Raw genomic sequence first — 27,929 nt, 5'->3', positions numbered from 1 at the left:
ATGGTCTACATCTACAGTTACGCTGCCCTGCTACGCATGCCCATTATGGATCGCTTTCGTGTTTACCTTGCCCGAGTTATAGAGTGCACAGTTGGAAACATTTGTTGGCGTCGCCTCACGTAGTTTCGTTTGCAACCATAAAACTGTTTCGTTTAATTTGAAATTATATCCTCTATCTGGAGTCACCTTTGTTGACAAGCAACGAGTATACTCTAATGCGGCCCCATATCTACATCGTCTTGTATGACTTAACGTTCGTTACGAATGGATGTATCAGCGGTGTAGGATATTGACCCACAGATAGCGGAGTGCTTGTTATTTGCTCACTTGTGTCCCGGGTTTAGGAAAACGCTGTAACTGTGGGACTGCTGTATATATGTTCCTTCCAAAATGAGTATTTTCGTGGCGATTATGTGAGCAGCTGTTTATGTTTAAATATTTTTGTAAATTCAGCACTGTTATGTGTATACCACTGTAATGACCAACGCGTTGTGAGCATATTTAGCAGAAGTAACTGTTGGCGATATCTATTTGCAGAACACCAGATGAAGACAAATCGCCCGAGGTACAAGGTGTACTGTGGACATGCAATAGTCCCTTGTCATCCATAACCATCGGCAAATATACCGTGACATCCCTTAGTTTTGGAACGCACCACTGCCTTTTTCTTACCGATAATGGCGCAGTATTCGCCTTCGGGAAAAATAATTTTGGGCAGCTTGGCACTGGAAACACTGTTGAGTATTCAACAGTACCATACCATGTTACTGGAGTGAAAAATACTGCAAAGGACATAGCGTGCGGACCAAACCACAGTGCAGCGCTGACAATTGATGGCTTTGTCTATATGTGGGGACTCAACAACCAAGGACAATGTGGGTTTCTTGAGGACAATGTTCTTAGCCCAAAAAAAGTTGAGGTCGAAGAAGAACTTGGCAAGTGCAAAGTTTGTGGTTCCACAGTTACTGCTCATGCACTTATGATCAGTATTTCATGTGGACCTGTTCATACACTGGCATTAACAAATAACCATAAAGTGTTTGCTTGGGGCACAGGCCCCCAGCTTGGACTCAATGCAGCTACGAAGAGTTTACCAAAGAGAATTGACTTCCTGAAGGAAAAAAAAGTTCTGTCAGTGGCATGTGGTGCAACGCATAGTTTGGCTGTGACAGAAAACATCCCACCTGTCACTGACAACAATACTATCACATGCAGTACTTGTGTGGTGAAATCGTCCACCTGCCCTCTTGGTTTGCCTTGCATGGTCTCAAAACCTATCTCCGCAGAAGATGAAACTGAAGCACTTCAAGTAGCAGAGAAAATTGCAGATGCTGGTGTACTAGCTATCACAGGAAATCAGGGTTTGATAGAAGGGTGTTACTCAACAACTTTGCAAGATTCGTCAAGTGCATATAAAGACCATTTACTCTACACTGGCCTGCAAGTGCAAGACCTACCGTGTCAGAATAATGACGTCCACCATGACGGCAAAGCTCAGACATTGCTAATTTCTGAACCGCCTGTAAATGCCGATATCACAAATAATGCTAAGGAAACTGCTGCGTCCACTGAAATTAAGCAGCAAGAAATAGATGCTATCAAGGCCGAGGAAGCTGCTCCGGATGAATTTGAAGGGATAGAACTGAGAAGAGGACAGGTTTCTATGCAGCGTTTGAGGTCAGCATCTGTGCCTTCAAAGCGGACTTCATCCATCCTCAACCCTGAACATGCTATGGAGTTCCTTGACAGACAGCTTGGTCACAAGCCACAATCTAAAACACGAAAGTCTCTGGCAGAGGACTCAGTCAGTGAACCTAGCAAAGAAATTTCTTCAAGTACTTCGTCAGTTGCTGTCAAAAACATGTTTTCTCGTGTCACTTCACTTTTTGTCGACCACTTAAATTTTGTCTCGTTTGCACCTCAGGTTAGCACAGCAGGATCTCGTAGTGGCTCTGCTGAATCATTTGAGTTGGTTGAGTCTGACCAAATTCCAGATACTTGCCATTCCAAAAAAACAGAAGGCCATTTAGAGCGGTATAAAAGCTCCCCACGATCTTCTGATGTCAGAGAACTGCAGCTGCCCAAGCAGAGCATGATCACTCAAGTTTGGAGCTGGGGCAAGGGATCCTATGGTCAACTTGGACATGGTGATGACCTTGACAGGTAACTCTTTTTCACTTATATATGTTGATCTATCACATATTAAGCTATGAATCTGGATACACAGTGCATTTACCTATGTCAAGCAAACAGTTTTGTATTTTTATGATTGTTACTGTGACTAGTGTTTCAATACTGCAAAAGAAGCTTGGCAGTTGTTTAGCCCTGTTGGCAACAAAAACTAACATATCTTTTATGTTATTGCTACTTTTCATAAAAATTTGCTCCTTGTCTAGATAAGGTACTTTATGTAGCAGTTTGTCTGCATGTATAATATCATTTACAGGAGTTTTCAAGTTTGACTTGTTCTCTGAAATGTACTTTATTGTACTTCATTACTTCATTATAATTAACGAGAAGAAAGGGGTTAACCGAGGGGCCTGATTTTTATTAGTCATATCATAAGAAGCCAACAAACACTGACACACTTCATTATAATGAAGTCACTTTTGATGCAACCGTACCTTTGTTATGTCTGGTATTTGTTATAAGCATATATTTGTTACATGCTGATTATAGGCGGTAATATTTAAAAAAATTTACATTGTTATGTCCAATAATTTGTTGGGTCAGTGTTTGCTATATTGAGGTTTTGACTGTAGATGAAAAGTGCGATTCCCTGTATTCTGGGATCGTTGTCTCTGTCATCCCATGAAGTGGGGCTCAGCAAACCATGCTTGTTAACATATTTATTTCAAGGCTGAGTGGTTGTGCCATCTTATGACAAGATGCTTTTAGTATTGTGGCTCTCCAGTACACAGACCCTTGCAGCTGATAATTCAAGCAGTGCCTGTTTGCTAGCCTGGCATGTATACCTTTTTAAAGAGGCTGTAAAGCTGAAGCTTCAAAAATCTGTCATCCACATTACTACAAGCGATTCTGCTGCAGTTATGCAATGAAAAATATTATTTTCTTGATACCCCTGCTACCTTGTGGATTTCTGGAGAGCTCTGTTTACATCTTTACATCAAGCAATGCATCTGATGCAATGCCTTATGACAAGCTTTCACTTAGTAGTCGTGCAACTACAGATAAAGCTTATTGTGATGTTATATGTACTGCGTGGTTGAGGAGAGATGTCACCTTAACAATAGCATCTGTCTCAAAATTTTGCACAAGTGCAGCATTATGCTCAGAGAACTTACTGCAGAGTTCCAATCAGTCAGCCGAAGTGAACGGACGTGTCGTCGGCGTGCTCTGCAACCACCGAGGCTACGCGACCTTCACCGACCGCTTTTGACCGCCCTTGACTGCCCTTGCCCGGGCCGCTTTCGCCGAGAGTCATATGGGAAGCGGCTTTCTCGCCGTTTCCCACCGACCGCCTTTTCTTCCCGGGATTTTTTGCTGCTCCCCGCGCCTCTACAGCTCTGAAGCAGTTCCAACGCGGCTGCCCCTGCCGGGGCCATAGCTGCCTTGCCGTGCTTTCTACACCATGAACCAAGAGCGCCAAGCGACCAGCTCTTCTGAGGCCCATGTTCTAAACGGGCGTGCAAAGGGCCTTCGGCCAATTCACCGCTCTGTTTCGATGGAGCATTTATTTACCGCAACGTCATTTTCCAACGAGCAGAAGACGCAATTGGCGACTTGGAACGCCGCCGCGTGTTCCTCGACAACAACGAAGACGCCCGAGGTGGATACCGCGGGAGTGGCCGCTGATCCCATCGTCGCCAATTTTCCCTCCTAACAACGAGAGGTAGACACTCCGACCGGGGAAAGGATGGAGGAAGATGCTACGCTGAACATTTACGACGACAAAACTGACGACGACACAGGTGGCTGTTGGAAGACAGTCATATATAAGCGACGCATCCGTCAAACGCACGCTAAGACGCAACCCTCCGAGAACATCTTGGGCATTCCGGATGCCTCCCAGCCTACCGTATGCAAGCGCAGTCGGAATCAGAACCTGCCTCAACTTCCGTTGCACGACGAAAAGATAATTCTGCGGCCTCACGGAGGACTTTGCCTCGATAAGTGGACGCGCCCAGAACTCGCCAGTGCTCTACGGAGTGCAGCCGGCTTGACCACCGACGATCGTCAGGACATCATATTCCGACTGCGACCTCAGCAGAACTTGGCAATCATCAGCACACCCCAGTCACACGTAGCCGACGCATTGTACAAGGTGAGGGAGCTGAACCTTGGTCAGCGGGTCTATCCCATCACAACATATTTTGCGGCCCCAGACAACTCATGCAAGGGAATTGTTCCTGGTCTTTTGCCCGGTACACCGTCTTCCAAGCTAGTGGATGAGCTTTTGGCTCCTGGAACTCAAATACTTCAAGCACGAATGATGGGTCAAACCAACGTTGCATTGGTAACATTTGAAGGACTTAAAGTGCCTCGCTACGTGCGTTTCTATGGTGCAGAACTCCGCTGCTACCCCCATCGACCCCGCCAACTGGTCTGCAAGATATGTCACAAGCTCGGCCATTGGGCTGATTACTGTCCTACGCTGCAAGTGGTCATTTGCGCGACGTGTGGGACTGACAACCCCACCCCATCACATCCGTGCACCCCACACTGCAGATCCTGTGACGGGACCCACCCTACAGCGGATCCAAACTGCTCGCGGCGTGCTAGGCAGACACTGAACAAAGCTTGGGTGCGGAAAGCTCTCGAGAAAGAGCAGCATGAACTCCAACCCTCCAGCGACCCGACCACTACCACAGATACGGCGGAGACCCGAATGTCACGTGCCCCAACGAAGAAGACCAGACAAGACCGGTCCGAGACCCGTTCGAGATCCCGTCACAAGTTTTGGACCCGCTCCAAGTCTCCGTCCCTATCCCGCGAGGCATCGGTGCGCCTCCCAGAGAAGCGCCCTCCTTCCCCATCTTCCCAACAACCCTACAAGAAGGCCCTGCAGACCAACGCCCCAGCCAAGGTGACCCTGGTCCCTTCAGGGGTGCAGCGGACCCCGGAGAAGAAAACAGCAATGGAGGTGCCTCGGGAGGTAGGTCGGGCGGAGGGTCCCCCACAGCTCGCTCCGCCCCGTAAATCTCTCCCTACCCCTTCCCCTATTACCAATTCGTTATCAAATCCCGATCCTCTAATAGAAATAGCCCGCCTACGTCATGACATGGAGGCGCGCTGTGAGCGCCTGCAAAAACAAATGGACGCGCTGGTGGCAGACATGAGCACTAGCATGCAGGTGGCTCTGGACAGGATAGAACGCCAAATGGAGGCCCTTCAAATAGGGATTACGGAGCAAGTGAAATCATGTATAGAGTGCACTTTCGCACGCATGCAAGTTCCTGAGCTTAGCAGTAACAACGAAAGTGCGCTTTCCGACCAAGGCTCTCGGCCGCAACCTTCAAATGTGGGCACCCGGCGCCCGCATCCCTATGCACGGCCACCTGCTTCCTCTTGCGATGATGATGGCGCCACGTAACGCGGAGCAACTAGTGGTGTGGCAGTGGAATTGTAGGGGATTCCGCCGAAAACGAGGTTCCCTACAGCAGTATATCGCCAAATCCACGAACCCTCCTGATGTCATCCTCTTACAGGAAGTCAATTGCACCCCTTCTTTATCCGGCTACAGCACGCTCTCGGGTTTCTCTCCTCTTGTGGGAGCCTTAGTTTCGAAACATGTTACATGTCGCATGCATACCACTAACATTGACATTCCTCACCAAATATCGGAAATAATTACGCAAGGTAAACGCAGCGAGAGTCTGTTTATACTCAATGCATACAGTTCCCCCCGTTCGCGAACGCACTGTTTTCAGCACCTACTAACAGAATTTGGTAGGTTTGGACGGGTTTGTGTGGTGGCCGGCGACTTTAACGCTCCGCATACTGCATGGGGTTACATTAAATCGCAGGCTAAAGGGACCCGCTTATGGAATGCCATCTGTAACATGAGATACACACTGCTTACCGACCCAGAGCACCCCACTCGGATAGGCAACAGCGTATCTCGTGACACCTGCCCTGACCTTACCTTCGTGCGCAATACTGGCCCAGTCGTTGCGCACGGGCCTTTAGAGGAGCACCTTGGTACTGACCACTACATTGTGGCGACCACCTTGTCATTACGGGGTGCGCGCAGGCCCGAGCGAAATGTGCGTATAACGGATTGGGCGAAATTCAGGGAACGTCGCCAGGACCCACCTGAGCGCCAAGGGTTCGAACGCTGGCTTGACTCTCTCGCACAAGATCTAGAGGCCACCATGAGCACACTGCACACCACAACCGAGACACCAGACATAGACCCGCATTTACTTCATCTTTGGAACGCCCGCAGAGGGTTGACACGATGATGTAAACGACAACGCCTCAACCGAAAACTTAGGAAACGTATAGATCAAATTACACAGGAATCTCGGGAGTATGCAGAGATCCTTACGAGGAATAACTGGCGAGGATTTTGCGATCGCCTCTCAGGCACATTGAGCACAGCAAAAACGTGGTCGATTCTTCGCTCACTCACAGATCCCACCACAACAAAGGGAAAAACATTTCAACAGCTGCACATCCTAATGCACGAGTACAGGTACGATGTCTCGACACTCCTCAGAGAGCTAGAGAAGCATTTCATACCCACAGGCCCGCCGCCGCAGTACCCTGACTATGCTTATGTAGGCGAGGCGAACGAATTGCTCGATGCAGACATCACATCTGACGAGGTGCGGGTGGTCCTACAAGACCTACGCCGCAACACGGCACCGGGAGCCGACCACATCCAATTCACCACCCTTCGTAACCTCAGTGACGCGGATTCATTGATCTTCATTGATTGCTGGTGCAAGGGCATGCTTCCCGAAACATGGCGACACGCCGACATCACACTGATCCCCAAACCGGGCAAGCCTGTTAAGGTTGAAAACTTACGACCCATCTCCCTAACATCCTGCATTGGTAAGCTCATGGAGCATGTACTCTTGCGCCGTCTGCAGCCCTTCCTCGAAGAAAAATCATTCTTTTCCAACTCTCAATTCGGATATCGGGCTCATCTGTCTGCCAAAGATGTGCTTTTACAATTGCGGGAGGAGGTCATAGGACCTCCGTCGTCCGCACGAACGAGAGCACTCATCACCTTAGACCTAAAAGGGGCATTTGATAATGTTGAACATGACCTCATCCTTCGCAATGTTGCACATTCACACTGTGGAATTCGTATGTACAACTATATCCGCGCATTTCCTCGAGATCACACAGCCACCGTAGGAGTGGGACCGCATCGATCTGGTACGATTCGCCTTATAGGACGTGGGACACCCCAGGGCTCAGTTCTTACCCCTACTCTATTTAATATCGCGCTTGCAGGGCTCCCCCGGCTACTCGACCAGATCCCTGATGTCGCCCACCCTATTTATGCGGACGACATTACTATCTGGTCGACACGGGGTTCCAACGGAGCCATCCAGGACCGACTGCAGAAAGCAGTCGATACAATTTCCGAGTGCGCGAGAAAATGCGGCTTAAGATGTGCTCCGGAAAAGTTGGAGCTCATAATCATTCGCCCCCGGAGCCGTTCCTCTACTCCCCCTATCACTGTGCACGTGGATGGCACACCGATACCACAGGTTAATCATGCTCGTATCCTCGGCCTACATGTCCAAGCGGATGGCAGGTCCAACTACATTGTTTCCCTTCTATCCAGACAGATTGAGCAAATTCTGGCCATGATCCGGAGGGTCTCCAACAGGCGCTCGGGCCTTCGAGAAGAGGACCTGCTGCGCTTGGTGGAGGCATGCGTGATCAGCCGCTTTACATACCATCTCCCATTTCAGCGGTTGACCCAAGCACAACAACTTCGCATAGATGCAATGATTCGCAAAGCGACGAAGCTGGCCCATGGCCTCCCAAATTATACTTCCACACGCCGTCTCCTTAACTTAGGGACACATTCCACACTAGGCGAGCTGCTAGAGGCACATTGGGTCAGCTATCACCAGCGCCTCCTACTCACTCCTACTGGCCGCCATCTTCTCACACGGCTAGGATACTCTGTCCCACCCCTTGAGTCTGAAACCTGTCCAACGATCTTGTCGTCAGTGATATGCCAAGCACTAAGTATTCATCCATTGCCACGTAATATGCACCCTGAGCATGACAAAGGGCGGCGCAAAGCCCGTGTACAATTGGCCGCATGCTTGCAAACATCCCGGAAACACATACTTTATACACGGACACATCACACACTCAAGAGGGCTATACCTCGGTAGTTTTGGATGGCACCGAATCCCTGAGAGACTCTGCTGCAATGCGCGGAACAAATGCCACTTACGGAGAAATTCTCGGTGTTGCTCTTGCAATTCGATACGCCATCCGTGTTCCTGAGGAAATGTATATATTGACGGACTCGCAACAGGCATGCCGGGCGTTCCTATCAGGACATGGCATCCCGAGAGTGGCGCACCAAATTCTCAAACAGATCCCGCAAAATACACCAACCACATCTCCCCGCATCCACTTACTCTGGACCCCTGGTCATACCTCGCTGCCGGGTAACGAATGCGCACATGCTGTCGCCCGAGAAATTTCCCTCCGGGCGACTCAGCGTGGTGAGGCGACTAGTTCAGAGTGGGGGGATCCCTTGCTCCGTTACAAAGACATACTCCGTCATTATACACGCATTCGTCGCACCAACGCTGCACCAACGCCGCACCAACGCCGCACCAACGCCGTCCTCGCGGGAGGAAGCAGTGGCATTACGCCAGTTACAAACCACAACTTTTCCAAATCTTGTCGCTCTCAATAAATTCTACCCACACTGTTATGCAGATCATTGCCCTGGCTGTGGCAGCTCGCCCACAATCTTCCACGTCACGATTGAGTGCACTGCAAACCTCTTTCCTCCCTTGCCAACTCTCCTTTACCCCCTACGCAACAAAGAGCTGTGGGACGATGCCCTTCGCGACGGACCTCCCGAGGTCCTCCGAGCTGTGATACAACGAGCTTGAAACATCGCCGGAATAATCTTAGGGACCCTGGACTGAGGGTTCCTCCCACACTGCTCTCGCCATTCAAGTATTAATAATAAAGATGTTTTACTCTCTCTCTCTCTCTTACTGCAGTATGCCCAAAATTTGTAACTACTGAGAACAAAAAATGAACCTCATGCAGTTATGGTAGGGTTGGAAACCAAAAATCTTGTGCAGATTTGGCTCTTTCTTGACAGTGAGGGCCTCCACAACCACTGCAGTTTATATGGAAGAATGGAGAACCTCTACAGATCGTATGTGCAGTTTATGTCATTGTTGTATTTTAATACAAAACAGCAAAAGTGGCTGCATAATCGTAACTAGAGCTAAGAAGCAGTGTGCTGTATTTCTTTGTGCCGGTGAAGAATTCTTTCCTGGGGAAACAGCACTAGAAAAACATGGCATTGTTTTTAAGAATTCTTATTCTTAAAACAGTGCACAAAAGTAACTTGCAAGGCTGGAAAATGCTTTTTCTTCTATGTCATCACAACTATATGGTATCGCATTCAAGGGTGCTTCTCTCAATTTGCAATTTCTGTTTGGTTGCATATCATGTGTATACTCATTATCATACTGAAATCCCTGCGAGGTCAAATGAATCTCTTCATTGCCCAGGTGTAGCTTTGAGACAATGCATTTCTCTGTAAAATTTGGAAATTCATATATTGAAACTGGTGTCGTGCTGAGAATTTGTTCTAAGTGGGTCCACCTTGCGAACTCCACAGCAAGAATTTTTAAATTGCAATATGGGTGACAAGGTAATTAGTTTTAAAGTTAGTGAATTTTTGTTAATTAGTCGATTTTGCATTTCAGTTTTTTGTACAAGTAGTGTCCGCCACTTTGAGTAGACCACCTCATGAACTAGAATTGAGCTATCTGCCACAGGGAACCTTTAAAAAATTCTGAAAGTGTGCACTGAAACAACCTGTGTATTTTACCATGTAATTTTGTTTTCATGCATTGTGTCTGTGCTTTGCCTGTGTTGTTTTAAATATTTGTTGCTATAACTATACTTCATTTAATATCCCTCCCCTCCTTTTGTAATACCCTGGAAAGGGGGCCTTTGGGGTACTTTGGCATAAATAATATATAAAATAAATTGATGGCAAAAGGTGAATGGATTAAAGCATCATACAGTGGCAATGGTAGATGTTAATCATGTGACAATGCAGCTCATTACTAGAGCTCACAAACCAGGGAGTGTGATATAGTTCAGTTGTCAGTTGGAGAAATCGTCTGCTAGTCACACATGTGCTGCACCATATTGTCAGCGTCTGAATCATGGTTGTCCCTATAGCCGCTGTCAAGTGAGGCCGAACATTTCCTGTGAGCTGGAATCTATTTCTAATCTATTACTTGAATTGCACACATGGAAAAATGATGGAGCTAAAAAAAAGCAGGCAAGTAATCCAGCAGAAAAGTAGCGTCTTTTCCTGTTGTGTGCCACAAGTGTGAGCATCCCGATTGGTAGTGACAGCACTCCTCGTGGAATGTCACAGTGAGCTAGGAGCCACAGAATTCTTCTAGTTGATATGAATATCACCAAGTGCTACAGTTTGAAGTTGGCCATGCCCATGGTCTTGAAACTTGGTGTTGAAATACAATTGTTGCCAGAGATGCCTGTTCATACAGAAAAATTGGACAACACATACTTCTCAAGCTGAAATTTTGTGTCAGTGCTCCTTTAAGTAAAGTGATGAACATTATGATACTCTCACTAAACAATGTCACATAAAATGTTTTCCTTTCTTTGTGGTTAAGAAATCATCCTCAGATGGATATGCACGTGCACACACACTCAGACACACACACACTTTCTAAATATAGCCTGTGGCAGATAGCACAATTCTACTCCTTGAGTTGGATTATTTGAGGGGGGGGGACATGCACGAGAAATTGAAACATATATTCAGCTAATTAATTCCTTAATTAGTTACTTTACGGCACATATTGCCATTTACGAATTGTAGCCAGGGAGCTTGCAATGAATTTTTAAGATGACACTAGTTTCAAGATATTCATTGCCAAAGTGTGCAACGAAATACATGGGCGTTCCAGTCACTTTTGTGTTTCAATGTATATATGTGCGTGTACTAAAAAGGTAATTAAAACAAGAGTGCATTTTTACTGCGAGTTTGATGGTGCACGTCTCGAAACCTGTGCCATCCTCAAAACTTGTTCCAAGTAGACATGCCTTGCAAGCTCACCAGCTGTAATTCATAAATTGCAATATGTATTGTAAAGTAATTAATGAAGATTTCTGTGAATTTTTGTCAATTAGTTGATTATGTGTTTCAACTTCTCAAGCAAATGATGTACGTATCTTTGAGTCATCGAGCTCAAGGACTAAGATTAGGCTATCTGCCACAGGCAGTTTTTAAATATTCTGTAACCTGGCGTTGTGGTGCAGTTTCTTTGGCATTGCACTGCTAAGCCCAAGGTTGCGGGATCAAATCCCACCATGGCAGCCGCATTTCGATGTGGCTGAAATGCAAAAATACCTGTGTTCTGTGCATTGGGTGCACATAAAAAAACTCCAGTTGGCCATACTTAATTCGGAGTCCCCCACTACGGCATGCCTCATAATCATGTCATGGTTTTGGCATGTAAAACCCCAAAATTTAATTTTTAAGTTCCGTAAAGCTTACAAATGATCATCTCATATATATATATATATATATAATACATACACACACACCTTTGTTTACTTATTTATTTACGAGGGTCAGTCAAATGAAAACCGCAAATCTCCCCCACGCTCAGTGCAAGTTCGCGAGTGCTTAGAAAGTGCCTGTATTACCGTGGAAAAGAATTAATTTGGGAACATGAACGACCACTTGTGCAGTGCCTGACATTCCTCTTCATCAGAACAAAACGTCTTGCCACCCAGGGCTTCTTTCAGTGGTCTGAACATATGGAAGTCACTCGGGCAAGGTCTGGTGAGGATAGTGATTGCAGAAGGCACTCAAACTTCAGGGCCATGATTTTATAACAATGCCTTTTCCTGGTGCTAAAGCCTTTTGGCACTTTTCGCCTTTGTGAGTGGTCGAACGATGCTCCGCCCCGGGCAGAGCGCTGAAACTGGTCACTCACGAACGTATGAAGTGCTGAAAGGCATCAGCATTGAAAAAGGCATTGCTACAGAATGCTAGCTGAAGTGTGTTATTGTCACAACTGCTGCACGGGTTGTATGGGACCATGTATTTTCATGTTGCAATAGAACACCTGCAGACAGCAATTCTCGGCGTTTTGATTTGGTTGCAGGCTGAAGATGATATTTTAATAGGCCAGAGTATGGTTCATGAGTAATAGTGGTCCCTTGCAACATGTAGTGCTCCAAGAATACACCTTTCTTGTCCCAAAAGAGGCTCAGTATAATGTTCCCTGCTTATGGCTGTGTTCGAAACGTCTTTAGTTTGGGGTGATGAGAAATGGCGCCATTCCTTACTTGCTCTCTTCATTTCTGGTTGGTGATAGTGAACCCATGTTTCATCTCTGGTGACAATTCTTACAAGGAAGGCATCCCCGTCTTGTTCAATGTGCCACAGAAGTTGTTCACATGCATCAATATGTTGCTGTTTCAATTCAGGAGTCAGCTGCTGGGGCACTGACCCTGCAGACACTTTGAAAAATCCGAGCACATCATGCAAATTGTGGTATGCTGAACCATGACTGATGTTTACACTTGCTGAAATGTCATCCAGTGTCACTCAGTGGTTTTCCGTCACGGTGGCTTCAATGGCTGCAATGTTTTCTGGAGTCACAGTGGGGTGTGCCTAACCCAGACGAGGAGCATCGGCCACGGATGTCGTACCGTCTGCGAATTTGTGGCTCCATTCATGGACTTCCCGCTGCGACACACATGCATCACTATACTGGACTTTCGTTCTGCACTGAATTTTGATACGCTTCACACCTTCACTATGCAGAAACCGAATAACAGAACGCTGTTTCTCTCTGGTGCAATTTGCTAGTGGGGTGGCCATTTTTATACTGTTTCTATGCCGGTGTTTCCGCACCTGTGCAATGCTGCCACCTCGTGAACATCTGGCGCTTTGTTAGGAACATGTCTGCTAATGTGCAGGCTACTGGCACCATCTCTCGCTTTTTTGTTACACAATTGTGGTTTTCATTTGACTGACCCTCATATAAATTTATTATCATAATAGAGCTCAATGTTTAAAAAAATGATCATATTTGTTAATATTTTACCTTTTAAATTTAATGAGCTTGTTAGAACTTCATGTCGATGATGCTGTAAATATTTTGGGATGTCCTAGCTTTTGTCTTCAAACCTGTATGCACTTTCTAAAATAAGTTGATCATTAAAGAAAAGGACCAAGCTGCAGCTTTCCAGTGGCATAGGTTTTGATTTATGGTGTTTAGGTGTCGCGTAGCTGTCTTTACGTTTTTTTCGTTGCCTGTGCTGTGTGGCAGTGTTCCTTCCTTTCTTGCCGCTTTTCTCTCAAAACGTCTTTTCGCGCACGAGTGGGGAGGCCGGTTGGGGGAATCTCACGCGCGGCACCACCCGTTCCGCCTGAGGGTCCGGCCGGCCGACCGCGTTGTCGCCCGCCTTTGTACTAGCGACAGAAGCGGCGTCTCCTAATTTCCCAAACTGTTTGGGGATGCTTCTCTACTCTTTTGTGCGCTTTCTCTTTGTAGACGCCGCTAGTTCTTCCTTCTAGTTCGTCTAAAGCCCAACAGATGTCTCTGTAGTTTTCTGTGTATCTTTACTTTTCTTCGGGTCATAATTCTTCAGGCAAGCAGCTGTCATCAAGTTCAAACTCGGTGAAGTCCGCCCACGATTGGCTGTGGGGATTTGAATCTGTGCGGCCTGATTGGCCCTGGTCAACGAAGAGTTGGTATTGGTGTTCTGTTTTGCTCTCAGGCGGGATGTTGTGACGTTTCCCGAGGGTCCCAGGGGAGTTCGCGCCGGAGACACGAAGGGACGAGGTCGCAGCGAGTGCTGCTGAGATGTCGCAGTTATGAATTGTACAAGTGCGTAAATGCTTATATTCGATTAACCAAAGTTCAAATAAATCAAATCAGGAAATGTCTACGGATCTTCAGTGTGCTCGCTTCATCTCTCCGGCGCGGAACAAGTAGCGGACAACATTCTACGCTACAAAGTTTGCTCACTTTTATTTGCCTTATTTTTTACTTGGTTTGTTCAGTATAGCTAACCTGAAACAAGCAACCTGCACCAAGCTAGTGTTGTGTACTTATCTAAACTGGTGCAGTTACTGCCCACTACACTGTCATATCAACTAATTGGATGCATTTTACATTATGACCATTTGTGTCATTGTTCACTAAAATGTAGTGCCTGTGACTTGTGGGGTTGCCAGGGCATTTAGAGATGGTCTCTGAGTGCGCCTTCACATTCTTCAGAATGCAGCCCTGCCTGATGAAGCACCTGAATGACTCTGGCGTGTTGAAAGTGAGCGCTGGCCATGGTCACTCACTGGCTCTCACCTGCAGCTTCAGCGTGTTCAGTTGGGGCTTGAATGATGTTTCACAGCTTGGTCACAATCCTGCTGCCAAATGCATTTCCACTCCTAAGCTGGTTGCTGTAAGTTTTGAATAACCACTGTAGACCATTGTTTCCTGCATGCAGATGCTTGTATGCCTGCATGTGCCTGATTGGTACTGCATCCTTGTGAACAAATCATAATGGAGAAATTACTATGCTCACAGGGTACATTTTCTGGTTCCAGGTAGTCTAAGAAATGTATTTTATGCTTTATTCAGTTTAACTCTTTGATGGACAGCAAGACATATTGGTCCCACTTTTCACGGCAACTTCACTGCACAGCAGTGGTGAAATTTAACAACTACCACGATTGAACTTTGCTGTGCAGCTATATTTCTGGACTTTGTTAAAATATTGTTTTTCTTTCATTTCTTTTACTTTAATTTTCGTATTCATCAACAAGGCTGCACAGTTACAGGAATTGTTTACTTCCTCTTCTTTGTACACTATGTTTTGTTGTTTATTTCAGCTTTCTTCAAGCCACCAAAATGATAAATGGTGACTCTGTTGAGCAAAATTTCTTTCTTGTACCAGAGTAAAGACACAGGAACAGCCCAAGCCAATTTCCCCCCATATTTGTTTACTGAAAATACTTGACATGTTTCCATGACAGCTGTGTGTTAATATGACTTTAGTGGGGTTAGGCATTTGAATTTGTCATATCCACATTTACCAATAATAAATTATCCATTAGCCTCATGCACACATCATAGCATCAGATATGAGAAGTGTAGCCTTTAAGGCTTTCCATGGAGCATCTTTTGAGGGAACTTTTGTGATAATGGGCAGCTATAAAAGTAGTTGCTAGTATAAAGGGGGCTTACTAAACAAAACAAAATATGTAAAACATGCATATGCTCCTTGTATAGGGTACTGTCATGCTCATTTTGAGCTACAATGTGAAAACGCATGGCAAAGCACTTGCACTTTGTAGCTCATACTGAGCGCAATAGTAGTAGTGTACGTAGGCTGCTTCCGATTACATTACAGGTAGCCATTAGGCGGTAGAAGTAAGCAACATGGTCATATTAGGCTCCCCTTGATGAATATGTGGTTTATGAGCAGTGGAACATGCACGTCCCACTTTTTTCTCCCGTACAAAATGCTTGTCAGCTTTCAAATCGATGTTTTTGTAAATGCCCCATCAAGAATGTACAGTGCTCACGGAATGAAACGCGACATGGAACATTTAGTAGAACCCTGCATATGTGCAAAGTACGCGAAAGTACCATGTCATGCCGCAAGGAATTTGGTCACCGAAGGTGATGAGGACTCAGATGTAAGTGAACGCGCCAAAATTACGTCGATGTGACACGAACTGCAGCCGGTGAAAACGAAAGTATGCGCATTACTTAGCCCTAAATTCACGCGTTTCATTCTGTGAGCACTGTACTTGTAATGCCTTAGGCACAAAAACAATACAATCTTTTGTTGTGTCCATCAAAGGGTTAGGACAGCTAATATGGTTAAACATTCCTAAGCTTCTTGTGAACAATGGTATTTGCGCACCACTTGGAGCGAGGACTGGGGAACGTCAGACACAAATGCAAACTTTCAACTGGTTTTAATGGTAGGAAGCCAAGTGGTTTACATACACACATGAATGTGATGTAACATGAAATACGTAATAAAATATGCATGTGCAGTCAACAAGACAGACTTGCACGCGTGCATTCGCAATAGTGAGATAAATTCTAAATAATACTTGTGATACCCAAGGCAGACATGTCGCTGGCCTCCGCTTTCGCAAAATCTGACCCCATTAGGATAACTAAGTTCTTTTTGTGATAGTCCCAATGAAGCCACACTGACAGTTTTTCCCAAGGCGATTTTTTTTCCCCCTTCGGTTATCTCACGTGTTGTCTGATTGTTGTGCTTAGCTACAACCTTGCAGTCACTGAACAGCGACTTGCAAACGCAATCCCGACAGTGTAAACCCAAATTCCCTTGCACCATCCTGTATACATTACATGTATTGTTATGTGCCCGAAGCCTATCATTCAGGCATCTGCCGATTTGGCCAATGTACTTTTTCCTGCAGTAAAGCGGGATCTCGTACGCCACATTTTCTGCACAATCTACATACCGGTCCCTGTGGTTCTTTGCACTTGTCACCTTGCTTGTACTGCTTTCCCCCTTTTCTTTAAATAGTGACGTTAACTTGTGGGGCGCTGTAAAAACCACTTTTACCCCAACACCGCCTCCAATCTTTTTTAGACGATGTGAGACGTTATGAAAGTACGGTATTACAGCCGTCCCTCGAGCCCGACTCATCTCGGTCTCAGATTGCCTCGGTTCGGTACGTCCCCCAGACTGCCTGATAGCTCGCAACAAAGGCTCCGCAACAGATACGACATCCCCTGGATATCCTGTCTGCTGGAGCCGTCCAACCTGGGGCTGAAAGTTACTTTCCACTGCGGGGTGGCAAGACTTCTGCAGGGCATTCTTTAAGCAAGTACTTGCTACCCCCCTTTTCACCAGCTTCGTATGGCTCGAACAATAGGGCAGCAGAGGCTGATTTGCTTGTGGCTCGTATTTCCAACAAATGTGTGAATCTGAGAAGGATAGCTTTAAGTCCAGGAACCAGATAGATCCATCTTCAGTTAATTCGTTAGTTAGCATCAAAGGACTCAGGTCTGATCTAAAGCTCCCCAGCACCTCAGCTACATCACTTGAACTGTGAGTTCCCTGAGTCCTTTTGTTTCCCGAGTCCTTTCCAGGGGATGTCATTGTATCTGTTGCGGAGTCTTTTTTTGCGAGCTACCAGGTGGTTTGGGCGACATACTGAACCAAGGCGATCTGAGACCGAGATGAGTGGGCTCGAGGGACGGCTGTAATACCGTACTTTCATAACGTCTCACATCGTCTGAAAAAGATTGGAGGCTGTGTTGGGGTAAAAGTGGTTTTTACAGCGTCCCACAATTTAGCGTCACTGTGTAAAGAAAAGGGAGAAAGCAGTACAAGCAAGGCGACATGTACAAAGAACCACAGAAACCGGTACATAGATTGTGCAGAAAATGTGGTGTACGAGATCCCGCTTTACTGCAGGAAAAAGTGCATTGGTCAAACGGGCAGATGCCTGAATGATAGGCTTCGGGAACATAACAATAATGTATACAGGATGGTGCAAGGATATTTGGGTTTACACTGTTGGGATGGCGTTTGCAAGTCGTTCAGTGACTGCAAGGTTGAAGCTAAGTACAACAATCAGACACGTGAGATAATCAAAGGGAGAAAAAAAAATTCACCGCCTTGGGAAAAACTGTCAGCATGGCTTCATTGGGACTATCACAAAAAGAACTTAGTTATCTTAATGGGGTTGGATTTTGCGAAAGCGGAGCGATAGATGTGTAGGCCAGCGACATGTCTGCATTGTGTATCACAAGTATTATTTAGAATTTATCTTGCTATTGAAAATACATGCGTGCAAGTCTGCCTTGTTGATTGCACATGCATATTTTATTATGTATTTCTTGTTCGGTCACATTCATGTGTCTATATAAACCACTTGACTTCCTACCATTAAAACCAGTTGAAAGTTTGTGCTTGTGTCTGACGTTCCCCATTCCTCGTTCCAAGTGGTGCGCAAATAAAATTGATCATGAATTGTAACCAACTAGCCCAAACCAGTACCCTTCTTGGGAAGTTGGTGCTGCAAAAAAAAAAATTAAAAAAAAATTTAGTTTCTTTATAGTTTTGTTTCCATTTGGAAATTATATCTAACCAAGGGTTATTTGGGATCAATTGTGCTGCTTGCTTTCAAGGAAAATGTACCATAGTAAATTCAAATGAAATGGCAAGCTTCATGCTTTCTGACATTAACTTTATCATTTGCCCCTGAATCATCTGTTTTGTTTGGGAAGTGTGCTTGAATGCACAGCAGTGTGTAAATATAAGTTTTGTCCCCAAAGTCTCTGTCTCATATTAAAATATTTTTTTGTAGAAACGCCAATGGTAAGAAAATGCAACATGTCAGCAAGTGCCAAGCTCCTTGACCTACTGTTTGTGATTGAAATTCTTGCCTTAAATGAAATCATGGTTTTTACTAGTGCTCACAACTAAATAAATTTAGATAAAATATAACACATAAAGGAGCACTACTAATGCCAGTGTATAATGGCTCTTTCAAGTTATCAGAATAGTATTGCGTTTCAACATATCAAGTTCTACACCCAGTTGTTGATTGAGTGCATGTAATGGACCTGCAGTGGGAAAAATAAAAAAATAAAAAACTTGGAAATTCACTATATGCAGATTAGCCCACAAATTCGCAGCTAACTCGGGAGTAAGTGGTTGGAATAAACGAACTAACGTAATTTTTTCAATGCTGTCTCCCACACATTTTGTCCAGCATTGCCTGATGTTTCCATTTTTCCTTCCCAGGGAAGGAAAAATGGAAATTTGGCTGGTAAAAAAAAAAGGAATAGGTCATATGGTGAATGATATCATAATGGGCAAAGGGTCAACAAAATGTTTTTTTTTTATATTGACACTGAAACTATCATGAGTGCGTGCCTAGTGAACAGGTATAGTTGGGCAACTTTGTACTTCTTAAAAATTGTGGACTAAACAGGGAATTTTCACCTTAAATGCTCTCAGACAAAAAATTCTTGATGTTATGGTTAGACCAATTAGACTCCATGCCAAAGTAAAGTTTCCACGGAACTCGGGAAACTGGCAACTTGGTTGGCCTCTCTTCATATTAGAATGTGCTGAGATGTGGTTAGGATCCTGTGAAGGATTCAGATGTAGAAAAGGGACAGAAAAGACAATGTGTGCCTTTTCTATGTCCACATCCTTCGCGTTGTTCTGTTTCAATGTCAGTAAACTGGCCACTGTTATCACTTCTATACATAAGATACATGATTAACTTGTATGCCTGTCACTAATAATTATGACTCACTGCTAGTAATTATTCAAAATAAGTTGGGAGACACGGAACATTGATACTTTGGAAACAACTATTTCACCTTTCCCAGAAATTTCATTCAAATCGTGGAAAGCCTGCAAAAATTAGGGGTCGTGGAAATGCCACCTTTCGTAACGAACAGCGCAATTCACTATTTTCTTAAGATTCAGCGAACACAGTTTATGATAGAAAACCTGTTGGAGATAATTGCAGCCATTGTACCACAGCTTCCATTCTTTCTGGCTTTGAGGAACCCCACCTGTGCCTTCCCAGAGTGACGCGGAACCCCCTCCCCCTTCTACTTTTTCTCACCGCTGTGCTTATTCATGGCCTTGCAATGATTGGTTCGATGATTGTTGCGATGAATCAATTTAGCGACTGAAAAAAATAGAACAAAAGAAGTCCACAAGTTATCGAATCATTTAAACAGGGTAATCAGTGTATGGTTCAGTGTCACTTACGCCTTAGGTTGTTTGTTGTTTTGTTTTACAATCATCGTACTTACATTTGTAGGCTGCTTGAAGAGATATCTTTTGTAAAGTTAAGATGAATTGAATATAATCCTACATGCCTTTATAACCATCTTCTTGGCTACCATGTTGTGTGTGAGCATGTTCAAATGATTTCGCCGGAAATTGAGGCATCAGTTACACGAACTGAGGGTTCAAACTCAATGCCACTTGAGTTAGAATAAACGAATCAACTCCATGGGAGCTTAAAGTCTTCAATATTTGCGGTTCGGTGCGCTATCTTTGATCTCAAAAAGCAAAACGGCAACCGCTCTATTTACTGCATAACAGAGTCCTAATGCAAAGAAAGTGTGGGACACACGAAAGTTTGCTTATTTATTTTGTTATTACGTACAAATATTGTAAGTTATTCGCACTGTAGAGTCGTTTTTGATGCACATACCCATCGCAGTGGTAACACTAAAAGCCCACACCTTTGCCACGTGGGAGGGCGTTCAAATCAAGGTGGTGGTTCCGCATTTTTTTCTTGGCAAAGCAGATACAGACACAGTGTGGAATCAAAACAGCCTGCATATATAAAAACTACTCTGTGACAACATCAGGGTGCCTTTACCGTAGATGCGCCCCGTACGTCCTTACATTATGCTGATGGCCCTTGTCATACATCGACAACGAGTTGACACAGCACTAGATTCAAAAGTTTCTTTCAGCTTGCAGGACATAAAAGCCCATTCTTGTCCAGTGCAAATACTGTGACCCTGTGAATAGCATAGCAATTAGTCTTGAATGCCGATGCCGTGATGGTCTTTCTCAAGAAATGTACCAAACTGTGACTGTGGTGGTTTAATTGTTGAATTCGAACTCTAATGTTAAAAATCCAATGAAGGAAAGATGAGATTGATTCATTCTGGATGCTCGCGGAACCCGCTTTGGGAACCACTTCTCTATAACATAGTTTTATCATGCTGTGAACGAGCAGCATTTATGGATGGATGAGCAGCACACATGCCTAATCACTAAAATTATGGCTGTCACTTTGCCAGTTGTCTGGACAAGACCATTCTTCATTGGCAGTAGGTTGAAAGGGCATCCCTATTACTCTGACCGAGCTTTTCTCTCTAGTTTGAATATAAGGAACCAGGTGTCAACAGTCACATACCAGGCAAGAAACCACCTTACAGGGTTTGCTCCTAAAAGACTGGTCTTGCTGGACATGATGTATTTTTCTATCATGTATGAGTGACCTTCAGACCTATCTTGTTTAAGTTTTTTGTGCGAAGATAGTCTGAGCATTGTTTTCACTATGGCATACAACCTCAGCAACTATCTTGGCAGTAACATGTCAACACGTTATCATGTGGACTGGATATATTATGGCATAGCTGCCTTTGGCAACCTCATCAGAATGGAGGTCATCTTGGAGGCTTTCCATTTCTTGCTCAAATAAAGCAGCTCACTTTGTCATGGAAAATGAACAGCACAAAGGTGGGACAGCAGCTTAAAGACTGTGTAAGCTGTTATCCCGTGGTCTCAGTGTTCTTTGCCATGATGAGTCAAACAGCTAGCTCGTACATATGCCTTGCTGCAGTTGACTTCTTCGTGCTTCAGAATGGGGCATGCTGTCCTAATGCTGCCTTTCTGCCATAGGGAGGTCTATTGGCTGTAGGCCTTTCCAAGACAAGTATTTGATAACTTGACATGCTTACGTTTCTCCGTTTTAATTAACTGTAGTGCATGCATGTGCTGTTTTCGGCGGCAGTCAAGTATAAGAGCATGTGCATCCTGTGAAAAAGAATATGCCTGTGCATGTAAGGCTTTTGGGTAGGTTTAAGTACTAATTGTGTGTGTGTGTGTGTGTGTGTGTGTGTGTGTGTGTGTGTGTGTGTGTGTGCGTGTGTGTGTGTGTGTGTGCGTGCGTGTGCGCGCGCGCGCGCGCGCGTGCGTGCGTGCGTGTGTGTGTGTGTGAAGTAATGGCTCAATATTTGAACCCTTGAAAGGAAAATCGCAGATGAACTGCTTAAGTCTGTTGGTGCATGACATGGTCTGGATTCTTTTCTCTTCTTTGGTCTTGTAGCTAAATGTAGAAAAATATATGCATACAGCTTTCCTTTCTTTTTTATTTTTTAAATTCATTGAGCATAATTGAAAGAAACTCTTTAAAGCTCATACATCATGAAGTTTCATCTCAGAATTCCATCAAGCTTCGGTTTTGTTTGTCAACTAGCTGGGTCAAAGGCTATGGTCAGAGAGTGCTGATGTCTGTCATTGTTGATCCAAGTGGACGGAGAGAATCTTGTCAGACAAAGATAAATTGATATTCTCATAGTAGTGGCTTGGATACAGCTGCAGATCTTGCTTAGGACCAGCAGCAACTTTAAAATTCAACTTACCTGCAATAAGAAACTAAGGTATTACAAATATTCAAACTTTAATATTGGATTAATATGTTTCTCTGTTTCATCTGTATCTATACTTGATTGACTATACGTATTGATTCAACTACAGAAATGAAACAAGCCTAACTTTTTGGTGCAAGTAAACCTGGTATCGCCATTTCACTTCAGTATGCTTCAAAGTGTTGAGCTGTCACTTATAATTGAGCATTAGTACTAACTTGTGTTATAATTAGTTTTGTAGAAGTTGCAAGACTGCAGATGCATTGCTGAATTAATCACCTTCTAAAGACAGTAGGCTATCTTGTTACCTGTATCATACATATTATTTTTTCTTACCTCTTTAGAGAAACTAGGTCTATCTGTCTGCAGTGGATATGAAGTTTGTCCTTACACTTGCTTGGGTACTCTTCAGAGTATAACTTTGGCATGTGCTTGACATCTTCAGCTATTACAGCCTGCATACAAAACTAGAAGCGTAAGAACATTTAGTTTCATCCGTCTTGCTAAACACCGTGAGTCTAAGGAAGAGACTGCAATGCACCTGTGGTAGTGGTTTATTAGCTAAGGTGTTGCGCTGTTAAGCGCGAGGTCACGGGATCAAATCCGAGCCACCGCGGCCGCATTTCGATGAGTGCGAAATGCCGGAGTCCCCCACTATGGCATGCCTCGTAATCAAATTGTGGTTTTGGTTCATAAAACCCCAGAATTAATTCAAGACTGCAATGCATACTGATCTTTTGCCATTTCTGGCAAGTGTTTTGGTCTTGGTAAGCCTAAAGTCTCCTGTGTCTTCATTATTTTTACATAATTTGTCATACCTTAGGAAGCTTTTTATGACAAAAACTGTAGTCTGTAGCTTCAAGCATAGCTCAGGCTGTTTAACTGCGTGACTTCGTTTTATGTGAACTCTAATTTTGTGTAACAAGTTGTCAGTCTTTTTAGGTATCTTTTTATGGCTAATGCCAATATGGCTGGGCAGGCACATTCGATAAATTTTGGGTGGCTGAAAAGCAAAAAGCTTTTTGGTTTACGAACATGTCATTTGCAACTTTGTAAAAGTATTATGAGATTATGAGGACAGTGTATATGTTGCATTGAAGAAATAACTGGTCATTGCTCTCTATTTTTTAGATGCCCAGAAATGACCTGGTTTTTGACATTGCAGCTGGTCAAAGCCACTCTTTATTTTTGGCTGATTGTGGTGGGTCTTATCCTGTGATGTACAGTTGTGGACAACATCAGTAAGTTTAATAAAGCATTCTTTTCAATGAACAGCGAACTGAAAGAAAATATGTATGAGTTTTAAGTTTATAAGAAATATTACCAAAACGACCTGTTTTTCTGTTTTGTAATGAGTGAGTTTCTAATCAGTCACTGTAACTTTACTACCTTTTTTGTTTCGAGTGCTTTTTTTTATTATTATGGGTCTTTTGTCTTACGCAATTAGGCAGTAGGGAACAATAAAAATGAGCCATTCTAAAGCCCATACCAAACATACGCTTGCCGATGTGCACAAGCTTGCGTCTGCACCCCCACGTATGCGCAGGTGGTGCAGTACAGCTTTTGCACATCGATACTCTACACGAGTGTAGAGATCAGCTCCTCTCTTCTATTAGCGCTCAGGCTGCCTCGCGTCAGCACACCTGGTTACACAGCTATGGTGTGGTACAATCGATTCTCGGTAAAGCTGATTTATGTCATGTGAGAAATATTTAACAACTCTAAAAACAAAACAGTTACATTTAACATAATTTGAACACTGTCAATAACAAAGTAAGAAACATTGCTTGCCAAAGTGTCTCTGAGTGTTATGGTGGAAGAATATAAGGGAGCAAAGTGAGCACGCGCTGGCGCACATCTCTTGTGGATGCAGACTGTTATTCCTTGTGAGGTGTGACAGGCACATAGCGTGTAGATGCAAGCTTGCATGCGTTGGCAAGCATACAGTTCGTCTGGCTTCAGTGAATATTTACAAAAGCAGTGGCAGTGTATTGAGCTATAAGATTACAAGGAACCAAGGGAATCAGTTTTAGAGTCACTGCCATGTAAAGCCACAGACAATAAAGTCAAGGAAAGTATGGAGGAAATCAACTGTTTCTTTTGATATTGGACTGTATAATATATATATATATATATATATATATATATATATATATATATATATATACTCTTTTTCCACTTTCTTAGTAAAGAAAGTGGAAGAAAAACCAAGTTTTTTGCTGACGGGAGCCGAACCCACAACCTCTGCACGGTGCATGCAATGCTCTGCCAATTGAGTGGCAGTGATGGCCGTCCCTCTGTCCACTTTCTTTGTTGATAGAATGCTGCATCTGTCATGCAGAGGTTGTGGGTTTGGCACCCCGTGGCAACAACATAGTCTTTCCTTCCACTTGCCTTCTCCTTTATTAGGCAAATTTATTTTACCACCAATTTAATCCTCATCTATATTAATTATCCAGTTCACTAGAAAGAAACTGTTAATTTCTTGTAAGCCTTTCTTGACTTAATTGTCTGTTGAACTCAAAAAAGCAGTGTGTGATATATAGAGGGGTTTTTGTAAGCCTAGAGACTACAGAAGTTCCTTGTCTTTTTAATTCAAAGCATTCTTTCTCTCATGCCAGGCACATTGTTGTAGGTAGGTTCCGATCTTGCCTCATCTGGTGACTCTTTAATAAACAAAATTGTCTGTCTAATGATTAGGTTCGAACCAGGGTGCCCCGGTGCTGTAGCCTGATGCTCTACCCATTAGGCCGCAGATGCATGCATGGCACAAGTGAATAGCAACCTTATCATTCTCTTTCCCTGCTAGCTAATGCTTCAAGGCAGTTGGTGCATGTATCATGTGGCATAGCAACAATTTAATTGTAAAAGCAAGAGTGTGCTATTATCGCCACCTTTCCCTTGTAGCAGCTAATGCTTTGAGATGCTATGTAACATTGTATCGCCTTCAGGATTGACCAAGTTTATCCACTACACTAGGTGAGATTGAGCGGCTCAGTAGAGCACTTACCAGCGTTTGTACACCTCCTTTACATCCTTGAAAACCCTTGAATATGGAAAAACTGATTCAAGTGCCCTTAATGCTCCTTGAAGTGCTTGAAAACTGGGGTTTGGGGGGACATTTCCCCCCAAACCCCAGAGGCTGTGTCATGGACATGTCTCTAGGGAAACAATCCTACATATTTTCTTTTGAAAGTGTCGCTAAATGATTGCAATGTGGTGTTTCAACAGCCACTGACGGGCTTGTTTAAATCACTGTTGCCATCATGGAGCTAGATAAAGCAAGATCAAGCATCTAAGCTATGCCACCATTTTGGTCTTTCGCTAGTTGGTTCGCATCACAGTCTTCGTAGCTCTATTTTCAAACACTAGGCTCTTGAAATGCCTTGCGGAAAGCAAGTTTCAGGCACATGGCTTTAGCACGACAAGTATCTTAATTTGGGTGAAGTCAGACACTACTAACCGTCGTGCCGAAAGCAGTTCTTATCAATACAATGGGAAAGTCAACTTAGAAAAGTGACGTGAAGAAATTGATGCAAGTGTCCAACCCAGCAGCTGTTTAGCTGCAATTTCTTGCAGCTAAAAAAAAAGGGGGGGGGGGGGGGGAATTTCACTATTTTCAGTGCATGTGTACGAATAAAGTTTGTTTCCCCCTCCTTGAACTTTGGCCATCAGCATCCTTGAAATCTTCGAATCGTCCTTTAATTTTGAGTCAAACAAAAATGGTGAAACACTATTCTCGAAATTGTGGTATTTCCTTAAATAACTGTGCTTATTATCAGAAAAGTTTGTAACTGTAGGCTCAGCAGTTATTTGTGAATGAACTCTTAAAATGGTAGAGAATTTTTTTTAGCTGTGAATGTTTATATTTTTCGAGCCCCATTTGAAAAACTTGCCCAAATGCCTGCCCATTACTGGTAACTCAAGAACTCCAAAAACGTGTTGCAACATTTTGTTTTAGGTTGGTAAATAACCTTATATCTCAACTTAGGTATTGTCCTTCATGTAATTCCAGAAATACTGTATATGAAATTTAAATTTTTTGGACATCTAATGTTTGATCTTTGTATAGACGAGAGACATAAAAGATATATTTTTTCATTAACACATGGATAACTAGCAGCCGGCTAGTTATGTACGTGTTGATAAAAATTATATGTGATATAAGCTTTCAAATTTGCTAATCTCAACAAAGCAGCTTTTCACTTTCAGTGACATAAAAATTTTTTACAGAAAAGCTATGTTGTATTTCACAAAACCAAGCTGTATTTCTTTCATCAGACACTTTGTCTCGTATAAAAATTTCGTTAAAAACAAAAGATGGCCATCGGACCATGAGGTTCATTCTTATGTGAACATACCCTGCTACAGCTTAGACTACTTATAATGTAAGCACTTATAATGCAGTACTGGCTTTAACGTAGCCTTTTCTGACCACCGTTTATCCTCCGATAGAACTCCATGTATACGCATACCGCTTATAGTGCACTCACATTATACAAAATACTGGTTAGGATGTATTTGCCACCAGGAAGTCCCACACACAAGCACGGTAGCAAGCGCACTTCTTAACGAGGTGCACCAGCCGATGGGAGGGCAGAGGGATGAGGGCAATGTGGAGGAGACGGCAGTGAGATGTGGGCACGCGGGGGTTGCCTAGGTGACAGAGAAGTCTTTGCTCAGCCACTTATAGACAAGGCAACCTCCAGTTTCTGTCCGTGATACCAGTGCTGTTTGCTCCCCTAGCTGACAGATTCCAATGTTGCCAGTCACGTCCTTTCCCATCGGAGCAGCCGCGGACCTGTTTGTGTACTACTGGCGTTTGTATTTACACTTTGGCAAGCATGGTCTCATCATCCTGTAATCTTGGTACACAGTATTTATGTGTTGCTCAGTGCCACAACAGCCTCGAAAACATGAAGCTAGTCCATGAAACTGCTGATTTTAGAGAAATTTACAGATGAGACAAGCACCGCACTGTACTCAGAGTCAAAGTATGCATTTTTCTGCTCGTATGCCTTCTTTTGATACATGTCTTGTGGTAAATCGAGTGGGCTTTACATACACAGCGATGAAGTCTAGTAAACTGTGTCAATGCGGGTGTGTTCACTCACTGCTGGCCCCTTTTGGGAAGAAGCGTGCTGCAGGAGCAGCTGCAGAGAAACATTGTCATGGTCAATTGGGCAGTGCAGAAATGCAGTACAAGCAATAGCATATCTTGGTAGCAATTCAAAAGGCAAATATCACGGGTATTCCGGAAATTCTACCCATGGTCTGCGAGCCTGTGAGGCAGTCGTGTGACGAAACAACAACTGTAATAGTTTACGCAATTGGCAATAGCGGACTGTTTGTCACAATCACAAAAGAAACAGCTTTTCTATATGGGACACAAGGAAAGAACCACACACACTTTGCGCTCTGTGGTTCTTCCCTTGTGTCCCGTCTTGAAGCGCTTTTTTAAGCACAGATTTAGGTGGCTGTTCCTTTGGCGAGTGTCGGAGCGAATGAGCTCAGCGAAGGATGCAAGAG

At 44.0% G+C, this 27,929-nt stretch overlaps 1 protein-coding gene across 1 annotated transcript in view; it reads left to right on the top strand.

Moving 5' to 3' along the window:
• Positions 1 to 27,929, top strand: part of Als2 (Amyotrophic lateral sclerosis 2) — a 112,743-nt gene that overhangs the window by 344 nt on the left and 84,470 nt on the right. Inside the window, exons 2-4 of the mRNA XM_050191457.3 lie at positions 538 to 2,163; positions 14,484 to 14,664; positions 23,532 to 23,641. Coding sequence (XP_050047414.3) covers positions 538 to 2,163; positions 14,484 to 14,664; positions 23,532 to 23,641 — 1,917 coding nt within the window. The remainder of the gene's footprint in view (positions 1 to 537; positions 2,164 to 14,483; positions 14,665 to 23,531; positions 23,642 to 27,929) is intronic.

This window comes from Dermacentor andersoni, chromosome 1, assembly GCF_023375885.2.
Source record: "Dermacentor andersoni chromosome 1, qqDerAnde1_hic_scaffold, whole genome shotgun sequence".
Classification (NCBI taxonomy): domain Eukaryota; kingdom Metazoa; phylum Arthropoda; class Arachnida; order Ixodida; family Ixodidae; genus Dermacentor; species Dermacentor andersoni.
The sequence above is the reverse complement of the archived record's forward strand: the minus strand, read 5'-3'. Positions and strand labels throughout refer to the sequence as shown.